General features: G+C 51.3%; 1 protein-coding gene across 1 annotated transcript; it reads right to left on the reverse strand.

Annotated features, from left to right (window-relative positions):
- Positions 1-8,941: 8,941 nt before the first annotated feature.
- On the reverse strand, positions 8,942-9,490 carry LOC135395766 (queuine tRNA-ribosyltransferase accessory subunit 2-like). Its single transcript, XM_064626858.1, has one exon. It carries the CDS (start codon positions 9,488-9,490, stop codon positions 8,942-8,944), a length of 549 nt encoding a protein of 182 aa, XP_064482928.1.
- Between the last annotated feature and the right edge of the window lie 1,924 nt (positions 9,491-11,414).

The following is an 11,414-nucleotide window of genomic DNA, read 5'->3' on the forward strand; positions in this document are numbered from 1 at the left end:
GACTAAACGTGATCTACGAGCGGGCTTGTTTCAACCAGCGGCACCAACGAGACCACGAGACCGTGGAGGAATTCGTCAGAGAGCTTCACCGATTGGCTGCAACCTGCGAATATGGCGCGCTCAAAGAGGAACTGATTGGCGACCGCCTAGTGGTTGGCCTGCATGACAAGGGCCTTAGCGAAAAACTGCAGTTGGATTCATCGTTGACGCTGGAGAAAGCGGTCAACAGAGCGAGGAACTCGGAGGCTGTGAAGGGCCAACAGCCACTGCTGCACTCCGACGTCAACTCCGAAGGAAGACCTCGTACGAAAATTGACGTGGACGCGGTCATTGCTGCCAAATCTCCGTATGTAGCAAAGGAACGTTCCGGAGCCGCGCAACGGCAACGACACGGCGCGAGCGATCGTGACCGGCAGCGACCAAACAAAACCTGCAAGTGGTGCGGGTACAGCCTGGATCACACGAGGGCAGACTGTCCAGCTCGAGAGAAGGTCTGCAGCACGTGCCGCAAGACAGGACACTTTGCGTCTGTTTGCCAGTCGAGCGCCCAGCGGCAGGTGCAGGGGACCAACCAGAGGACTCAGCCCGGAAGACAGCCCGGTCGTCGGGGCAAGGGTCAAACCACGGCCAAGTTGGAAGAAGTCTTCCTCGGCGAAGTCCTGTCGGCATGGACCGCTAAGGAGCCGTGGATCATAACAGCTGAGGTGGACAACATGGCAGTCTCGTTCAAGGTGGACACTGGAGCCGACGTCAGCGCGGTACCCCAGTCTGCACTTGCCGAGAACACGAAGAAACGCATACGTCCGGCAACGAAAGTTCTGTATGGACCGGGAAGGTCCAGGCTTCACCCCGTCGGTCAGGCGGAAGTGCAGATGTCCTGGAACGGGAAGACGACCCGTCAAGAAATCTTTGTCATGGACAAGCTGGAGCACGCGCTCCTAGGTCGACCGGCAATCCGGGCCCTTGACGTGCTGCCACACCTCTGTTCAGTGGAATCCACTTCGCTCGTCGACCCGATAATCTCAAAGTATCCAGCCCTCTTCGGCGCACTGGGACACATGAAGGCTGTGTACTACATCAAACTTGTACTTGGGGCGGTACCGCATGCTGTTTCGTACCCTCGTCGTGTGCCAATCCCACTGCTTCCAAGCGTGAAGGAGGAGTTGGAACGTATGGAAGAGCTCCAGGTCATAGAGAAAGTCGACCGCGCAACGAGCTGGTGCGCGCCCATGGTCGTCGCCAAGAAAAAGAACGGGAAGCTGCGCATTTGCGTCGACTTCGCCGACCTCAACAAACAAGTCGTTAGAGAGCGACTGATTATGCCCACTGTCGAAGAAAATCTCTCACGGATTCACGGCGCAAGAGTATTCAGCAAACTCGACGCGAATGCGGGATATTGGCAAGCTCCCTTAGCACCGGAAAGTAGAGAGCTGACGACCTTCATTACTCCGATGGGACGCTACCAGTTCCTGAGACTGCCCTTTGGAATCGCAACTGCCCCTGAGTTCTTCCAGAGGGAAATGCTGCGCATCCTGGACGGCTTGGAGGGAACTGTATGCCACATGGACGATATCCTCGTGTACGGCAAGCATGAGCAGGAACACGATGCTCGTCTGGACGCAGTACTTCGCTGTCTACAGGACAGTGGCATCACATTGAACAAGGACAAATGCGAAGTCCGTGTAAACCAGATCCAGTTCATGGGACATGTACTGGACGGGCGCGGCATATCCGTCGACCCGGAGAAGACTGAAGCCATCAGGGCCATGAAACAGCCAGGATCAGTCGCTGAGCTCCGATCTTTTATCGGCATGGTCAACCACTTGATGAAATTTCTCCCCCGTCTGGCTGAAAAGCTAAAGCCGCTAAGGGACCTGTTGACGTCGGACGCAGGCTGGTTTTGGGGCCCGAGTCAGCAACAGGCCTTTGAACAGATTAAGGACGACCTCACAAAGGCTCCATGTCTCGCCTACTACACAGGGCAACACCCGCTCACAGTCTCTGTAGATGCATCGTCCTACAGCCTTGGTGCAGTTCTCCTACAAGAGGACAGCGAGCACCGCAGACATCCGGTCGCGTACGCATCACGGGCACTTTCACCAACCGAGCAGCGCTATGCGCAAGTCGAAAAGGAGGCCCTAGCTATTACATGGGCATGCGAGCGCTTCAGGATGTATATTTTGGGCCTGCAGTTCCACGTAGAGACGGATCATAAACCACTGGTCCCTATTTTCTCCACGAAACGGATAGACGAGCTGACCCCAAGATTGCAACGGATGCGCCTACGAATCCTGGAGTACGACTTCACGATTGCACACGTCCCGGGCAAACTGTTATACACGGCGGATGTTCTTTCGCGCGCTCCGGTTACTAGCAGCGATGAAACATCATTGGACACCTTACTGCGGGAGTACGAGCTCCTCACCGTTGAGCTACTCCCAGCATCCGGGTCACTGCAAGCACGTCTCCGGAGAGCTCTACAGAGTGATGACGCCACATCAGAGGTCATGACGTACTGCGGTAACACATGGCCACCAGCAGACGAGATGAGCCATGAGGTGCGTCGGTACGCCAGCTTTCCCAGTGAGCTCTCTGTCATACAAGGACTCCTGTTCAAGGGGAAGAGACTGGTAATCCCATCAGTGATGCGACAAGAAATTTTGGACCGGCTCCACGCTGGCCATCAAGGTGTTGTCCGATGCAGAGCAAGAGCGAGGGACGCAGTCTGGTGGCCCGGTATCGGTGAACACATCGCCAATTTTGTGACCAGATGCCCAACATGCCAAGCACACAGGAGATCCGGGGCGGAACCCCTGCTTCAGACCGAACTTCCGCCGCGACCATGGCATACCGTGGGCATGGACATCTTCTACAAAGACAATGGCAATGGCAAAGATAATGGCATTGGGTCCGGTGTTTGCCTGTCACGGCATTCCAGCGGTGATAAGGACTGACAACGGGCCGCAGTTTGCCTCGAAGGAGTTCGCACGATATCTGCAACGGATCGGTGTGGTCCACGTGACGTCCAGCCCGTACTACCCTCAAAGTAACGGCCAGGCAGAGCGGGCGGTTCAAACGGCAAAGTTCTTGTAGCCAAGTCGTCAGACATCTACGACGCTCTTCTGGCGCAGCGGACGACCCCAGGGAAGACCGGATACTCACCGGCTAATGGGACGACGTCTGCAATCCACGGTACCAGTTCCACAGAGCTCCCTGCAGCCACAGTGGCCGTACTTGGAACAGTATCGAAGGAGCTACGCCCAGGACCAAGCGGTCCATGCAAGGCACTACAACCGGAGGCACAGGGCCTCATCTCGCCGGCCTTTCCGAAACCGAACGGCCGTGAGAATACTCGCAGGAGCGGCAGCACATGGGGCCATCGTCGGTCAGGCCTCTACACCCAGGTCCTACGTCGTGGCAACTTCAACGGGGATAACCAGGCGCACTAGCCGGTACCTGCAAGAGCAACCGTCCGCTTTGCCGCAGTGTGGACCACAAGGCGTCGTATCAAGTCCAGGACGCGTGACCACACGTTCAGGGAGAGTTGTTAGACCGCCCGAGCGTTTCGGATACCAGTGACAGGACACTGAGACTATTCGTTGGTTTGGACATTTGGGAATGGTTTTGCGTCTTTCGGAAAGGGGGAGGTGTTGTGTGCATATTATATGTTGTATTACATGACGACGACAATGTGACGAACGACAGGTGGTCACGCGCCACCGCATGCTACGCGAGGATTGATGGAATAAAACGTTCTGATCCGGACTGGATAGTCACGTCTGCTTGATCTCGTCGCTAACCGCCGACTACGCGACAATGTTAATGGAGCAATATAGCTACTAAAGCGGAACAGATACAAAAATAGGAAGCTTCGTGAATAGATTGTGCAGCTGTCCTACTGCGCTTCTGGGTTTGGCTTGCATCTGGTTGATGAAGAAATTGCTGACACGTCACTTGCAGTCTAGCTGCCACAAACAGGTATGATAATGTGATGATACAATTTGGGTGTTCACCTACGATATGCCACTTTTCATGGGCACTCTCATCCAGACATCTTGGCACCACTCTTGAATCTGTCCTCAACATCACAACCTCTGCTTTCACAAGATGGAAAAAAAAATTGCCATTCCAATCAACTGCTATCTCCCAGTTCAAGTATTTTTGCTGTCCAAAGACTGGTTCCTCTAGAGGGGTGGTACAAGCTTCACTATCTGATATAGAAGGTACGTTACATTAGTTCAGTTAATTTGCCTTTTCCACATTTCTGTTAATTTTTTTGTTAAAATTTTGTTTTCCACATTAAAAAGAAAAAGGAAAAACAGAAAAGAAAAAGAAGGAAAAGGAAAGAAAGGAAAAGGATAGAAAGGAAGAAGAAAAGAGACACTAGAACAACGTCACATCGAGTTGAGCAAGAGGAGTTGAACATGGACCCTCCTGCTACCAGTCGGGGATGTTACATTTCAGACACTCATTGACTTTTCATGAATTACTTGTTGACTTTGTCCCTAGGTGGAGCTCGCCACAGCTCCTTCGCCAATCTGTTAATATTGCGGCTTGTGTTGTGCTTTTCGCTTTGCGTGTTCCAGCCTCAGAACAGTTACTTTGGATCAGGTTAGGTACATTTCCCTTAAACATGAGACAGGAATCGGTATTTCTCAACAGAACTTCGCAGTGGCCTTCCTGCTCTACTTCTGCGGCCATTAAGCGTGAACGGAAAGCCGCTAAGTATATTCACTGTACTTTCGTTCTGTGCTATGCAATGCTGTTCAAGTTCTGTCAAAGGAGCGTGTAACGCAACGCGATGTAGTAATATAATTTAGTACTTCCTTGAAGTTGAGGAATGGCAGCGCATGAACCCAGGAAGGAAACTGTCACGGTATGACAAGTGTTTATATGTTTTACCATTTAACTACTTATATTATTTCTTACCTTTCGCCAGCGTATCGTGTCAAGCCGTGTTGTATTAATTTGGAACATGTTCATTTTAGTAGCCAGAGCAGCTGTTACACAGTGAGAACATAGCGTTTGTGTGTGTTTGTTTGTCTTTTCCACATTGCCCCTTGGTTTTCCTCCCTGATGCTACGCATGTTGGGGGTTGGTTCCAAAACCGGTAGTTCAGCCAAAGGACAATTGCTTTTCGGGAGATTGTCATGCTGGCAGATGCAACACATGGTTTAAATTATTTGGTGGACAGGAATTGCGTAGCTTCTATTGTGTTACTGACATTATCACACAAGACGTATTATCAACTATGATCCATTATATGGGGGTACATACAGTGCAGTCAACAGATACTATTTACAAAATCTGTGTTTCTACTGTGTTGAAATTGAGGGGGGGGGGGGTATATGTTACGAAAAAAAGAAAGGAAAGGTTAGCCAGGCAAAGAGCCGGCTTGGTATTCCGAAAAATAAAGGGGAAAGCGAAAAAGAAAAGGAAGGAAAAAGAAAGAAGTATAAAAAGTACAGAAAGTAAAAAAGGGGGAAAAGAAAGAAAGAAAGGAAAAGGAAAGACAGAAAGAAGAAAATAAACACTGGTACAACGCTACATGCAGTTCACGAGTCCTGAGACTCGGAGAAAACCGAGGAGAGCGGCAGTGGTTGGGGTGCAAGACGGGGCCAAGGAGAGCGGCCAACGAAAAGTCGTTACAGCCAATCTGGAGCAGACGACAACGGAGGGTGTCACTATGTTGAAGGTGCTGCTGACACTGCAGGAGCTGGTGTGGGATGTCAGCTTCCACTCCACAGACATTGCAGTTTGGTGAATTTAGCCGACCCAGTTTGAAGAGAAGTGAGGGTGTACGGGCAGCATTGAGTCTTATGCGGTGGAGAAGGGATTCTTCTTTACGAATGCGGTGGCAAGTGATGACGAACTCCATCAATGGGTCGACAGACCGTAGGAATGGGTTGTAAGTCGTAGTTTCGGCCCGGAACTGCTGAGCACACGTGGCACACCAACGGCGAATGTGTAGACGGCACGTGGAGGCTCTAAGCGGCAGGGGTGCCAGGGCCGAAGTGTCATCCGACCCAGCGCGTCTCGCTACTGCGTCTGCTCGGGTACATCCGTGCATGCCTACGTGGCCAGGGACTCATTGAAACGTAATGCTGTAACCAGTGGATTGAATTTTTGAAGTGTCATGGGGTGCAAATCGCTTATTATGCTGGGGGGAGATGACGACAGCATATCTAATGATGCCTTGCTGTCGGTAAGAATGACCCAGGTTTTGTGCTCGGATCCGATAACATACTCCAGTGCTGCCAGGATACCGAACAGTTCGGCTTCTCTCGAGGACACTGCATAGGGGAGTTTGAAACCATGCCCCAGGTCTTCATCCTGAATGTAGAAAGTCGCGCTCAAACTATCTTGTGTTACTGAGCCATCAGTGTGTAGCGGGCCGTGGACAACGACGAAGATGGCCACGCGCCTGGAGCACCGGCCTCAGTTCCACCGGCGCGCCCATGGAGACAGGCCACAGTCATCGCCTCTCCGTGGCATACCATCATCGCCGGTCGGGACTCATGTAGAGGGACACCACCTCCTCTGCATGTGTATATATGGCGACTTAGTCGGTGCGTTGAGGCGAGGCGCTCCAGTGTGAGCTGGTGGGCCACGACAGTGGGGATGTCTTTCTTACGTTGGAGGCCAAAGATGGTAGAGTAAATACAGGGTCTCTCAAGAGTCCACGTCGCCGGTGCATAGGATGGTGTAGACGCGGGAGATGGAATGCTCCCTTCAGGCCGGCAATGGCACTGCCAGAAGCAGACGTCGGGCAGTCCTGATCAATGCGACAAAGATAGTGGAGCGGGTGCCGTGTAATGTAGCGTGTATAAGCGCGAACAGTATCACCATCCCGCAGAATGTGAACAGGCTGCTCTCGCGCCTCTGCCAAGACAGAATACGTCTCCGTTGTCCTTGTCCTGGGGACTCTCAAACAGACGCGGAGACTACGTGCCTGGATGTTGAGTAGTTCCTGTTCTTGGGTTCGACTGAGACTATGCAGAATAGGTAAGCTGTACCGCAATGTCCCCAACACCAGGGCTTGATGGACACGATAGAGGTCAGAGCATGACGGGCCCCAGGATGCACCAGCAATACGCCCTGAGTACATTTACCAAACAGTTTGCCTTGGTCGCAAGAAGCTTCACATGGTGGAACCTCGTCAGGCCACGGTCAATTGTAACCTCCAGGTATCGGCAGGTCGTGACAAAGGTCAGGGGTGAGCCATCAATGAAAAGCGGGTACTTATGGGATGATCTTCGTGAGAATGCCATGGCTACCGTCTTGCTAGGCGAGACAACCAAGCCGCGGTAAATGCGGGAAACCTAATGCATTCCTGCAGTCCATCCAACCTTCAGTGGAGTTTGTCATCTGCTGCCGCTGTACCCGAGAGGAGGAGTCCCTTCAACGTCGTCTTCGGCTGAACGTTGCCCTCACCCGTTCACTACTGTTCAAAATGGGCCACGTCTCATCTCCCACTTGCCCCTGCTGCGCCGTGACGATATCTTTCATCAGCTCCTCCACTGTCAGCGTCACCACCATCAGCGGGCCGTGCTCTGGCAACACCTCTCAGAGCTTGGGTGCACGGACGGACGGACAGACGTTTCTCTCGCAACACTCCTTGGCCCTGTGCAGCGAGCTAACCAGTGGAGAGTCACAAAAGCGGTGCTCCGCTTTCTGCGTGACACGGGCCTCCTGGGCTCCCTGTTTGCCGAGTGTCTTTTTCGATTTTTCTTGTTTTCATTTATTTATTTATCTTTCTGTTATTTCCTTTTCTGTTGTTTATATTTTTCCTGTCTTTCTTTTTTTCTTTTTTTAGGGAATAGCAAGCCGGCGTGCTGCATGGCTGACCTTTCCCCTTTCTTTCATTGTTTTTTTCTGCCAATAAATCCCCCCCCCCCGCGGTAAATAAGGTATCTTGAAATGATGTTTAATGAACCTTGTAGTCGGCGTTGGATCGTGTCACGCCGATGGGGTAGTTTGTATCTGAGAGCCACAGTGAAACACAGCCAGCGAAGGACAGACTTTTGATGTCCTCAGGACATTTGGCAGTACATTGTAGGGACCAGCTCCCGTGGCGTAGTGGTTAAGATTATCGCTGTCCACGCCGAGACTGGGAGGTGATACGGGTTCGAAGCCTCTCACCGGCTGTGCTGTCTGAGGGTTTCCTTGAATTTTCCGAAGATTTTCCAGACGAATGTCGGCACAGTTCCCCCTGAAGTCGGCCCAGGACGCATACTAACCCCCATGTCCCCCCACTCCTTCCTGCTGTCCTGTCTCCATCTGTCCACGTCTGTACGCCGCTCGTAGCCACAGTTGCTTTGCGGCGCTAACACGGAATTAAAAAAAAAACATTGTAGGGACCCTGGATGCTCCCCAAATTTCCAGAACACAGAGATCAAGGCTGCGTTTAAACAACAAATGGTTAGAGAAATCCAAGGCAGATGCATGTGTAAGCAGTCTGTGGTTGGGTTTGCTTCTGTTCGAGATACGTTATCTCAAAGGGACGCACGGGCACACTCAAGCGGTAACCGCACGACGATTTCTCGATGGAAAAACAACCAACTTTCCCACCGGCACGACAACTCGACGGAAAAACAGCAGGACGAACCGCATGCACAGATTTCCACTGCGGTGGACGGTGGCGCCCTAGCGGGCGTTCCGTTAGTCCGTGTTAAATTTTGACTTCAAATTAACTGACAAATATTTTGCTACACATGGAAAAGCTATAGTGGCACACCGAATAAGTTCTTGCGGACAAAGCATATTCGCGAAGAAGGCTCTACAAAAGCTTCCTCACACAGCAGCGGGCGGCCGACAGCATATGCTTCCCAGTTCCCGACTTCCAAGGGGATCATTTTTGGAGAGGACGTGTCCAAATAATTCCAGTAAGGTCTTCTCCCAGTTCACCAGTAATTGTGCTGAGTCCGCCCTTTTACTCTGATCACTGAGACAGTGCAAGATTTTCCTCATTCAAGAAAGACCGTATAGCACCGAAAAATTCCAGGAAATGGTGCAGATTGTGGAGGTTTAAAAGCACCGGTCCCAGCAGCTCTCCCGTTTTTGAAAGGTGATTTATGTAAGCTCTGGTGAAAGTCCTGCATGTATAGCACGCACACCCTTCTAGCAGTGGCACAAACTGGTCCCTGTAGGAATCTTCGTTCAAACAAATTTCAAGCTTCTCGTCCGGTAAGCAATAGCTCCCTCGCAACATTGCTCGTAACTGCTCCCGGTCAAAGCCGAAGGTAAAACCAGAGCCCCGCTCTGTAGCGGCATTTGCAGACGACGAGTGGAAGACGTCCACATCAGCTGCGACGGCTCTGAAGATAAATTCTGGCCTGTACACGCCAAGCAGCACCTTCAACTTGTCCTGTGGAAGTGCCGACAGTGTTTCTTTGAGCAAGTCCTGCACTTCATCAAACTGCAGGCTATTCACTCCTCCGAGGTGCAGACCTTCTATGACAAATCCTTCCCGGGTTGGGCATACGGGCATCCGAAATGCCCACCAGGTCCGCTCGTGGAACGATAGCGCGTGGAGCGGTCCTATTGTTTGCCGGTCGTATTGGCTGCCAAAAATGACGTTTTCTATGACGTGCGACCAGGAAAAGATGGCAGTTTTGCCAAAAGCACCCGCTTGAGGGTAGTTACAACAATGGCGGGTTTGTGTCACCCCTGTGATTAGGACAACCCGTCCACTCCGACCAAAACTCTGACATTATGGTAACGCGATGACTATCGCTTGGAACGGCCAGACGGAGCTCTAACTTGGTGGTTGTTGGCGGATTAGAGGCATCTAAGGCACTGTTGGCGGGTTGGAACGCATCAAAGGCACGAAAATTTACATTTTTGAAGTTTGTCGCCTGGAAATTTTGGATAATTTTTCCCGAGACGAGGAAAAAAACCGAACAAAACCAATTTTTTCCCAAAAATTTCGGGTTTTTTTCGGGGCTTCGCATCTCTAGTCACGTGGGATAACAAAACGGGGGGGGGGGAGGCGACGGAGGCTTATGTTGGTTGCAACGCCGTCAAGCGAAGGAAGCGAGCCAAGCCGTGTCATTGAGTTGTGTACGTACGAACTTTTTTGGATGCGTGCAGAACTCAGTAGTGCTATTGATATCCAAGATAAACATTGTCGTATCAAATGTGAATCATATTTCATCTGTGAGGTGACCTGCGACACCGCCAACCCTTTGCTTTCCACCGACACGGATGAACATGTTTTCCGCCTATGACGTGTTGAGGTGGCGTTTGTATGCTTTGCCAGCGAAATCAATAAATCGTTGCCCATCGTTACGAATGTAGGCATGTATTTGCGAAGGCAACAATAACCCAAAGATGAATGCACACAGTTTAACCGTCATCTTCATGTTGCTCTGCGAATCAACGGGAACCGGAAATGGGAAAAACGAAACCATTCGCCATTCTATGCTGTGGTCTGTCGAGTTTTGTGATAATAAAGTGACGAACGGACGACCGCACACAACCTAGTGATGTAGTGGGAAAATATTCACTGCTTATTTGTTTAACAAATACATATGAGATACGCACATGGTACGCCGAATTTAGATGAAGTGATGAATTTAGCCAAGATTTAGATGAAGCCAAGTAATGAATTTAGGAAAACGAGCACGTCAAGTTTAGCGGAATGAAGCGGCCAACGCAAGGCGACGCCTTCCATGACGGGAGAGGTTTTTCGCAGTAACTTCCAGAAGGGGAGCCCTCTTTACTGACCTAACCGGCGTCACATTCCCACGCCCGCACCACCCAGTGCGTGCCGGGGGGGGGAAGCGGCGCCCCCCCCAATCTGTGAAACCCAAACTGACCTAACCTCACTGAAGTGAGGTAAGCCCCTTCTGGAAGCTAGTGCAAAAAACCAAAACCTTCCATGACCAACGGATGGCAGCTAGCTTGTGGTCACGCTTCCCTGAGCGAGTCTGATCCCCCTGTTATACCTCATTCGCACTGGCGCGGATTCCGGATTGCGCACGATCGTGATCTCCCCTCCATGTGGACAACTCGGGTCACAGCGACGTAGATCGAGACAGCGGACGTGTGTCCCCCGTTTGCACTTCGACGAGAGTTGCCGCACGCGCAGTTACTTACTTTATCCCTCCGCTCACCGGCGTACTTCAAATATGGCGAAGAAGGCTCGTTCATGGAGGAAGGAAACGATTGTATCTCATTACGGCCGATGTCTCAATATGGCCGAAAGTCTCAATACGGCCGATAATCCTTTAATCCCCAAGTGTCTCATTACGGCCAAAGTCTGAATACGGCCGAAGGTAGTCTCATTACGGCCGAAGATGTCTCATAACGTATGTATGTAGTAGTGCACGAATTAACACTCGTGCACTACTACACAATTTTTCACTTCACAACAGAACCGTATGATACATTGGTAATCTTAACAGCTCACC

The sequence above is a fragment of the Ornithodoros turicata genome, chromosome 5 (assembly GCF_037126465.1).
Source record: "Ornithodoros turicata isolate Travis chromosome 5, ASM3712646v1, whole genome shotgun sequence".
NCBI classification, from domain to species: Eukaryota; Metazoa; Arthropoda; class Arachnida; order Ixodida; family Argasidae; genus Ornithodoros; species Ornithodoros turicata.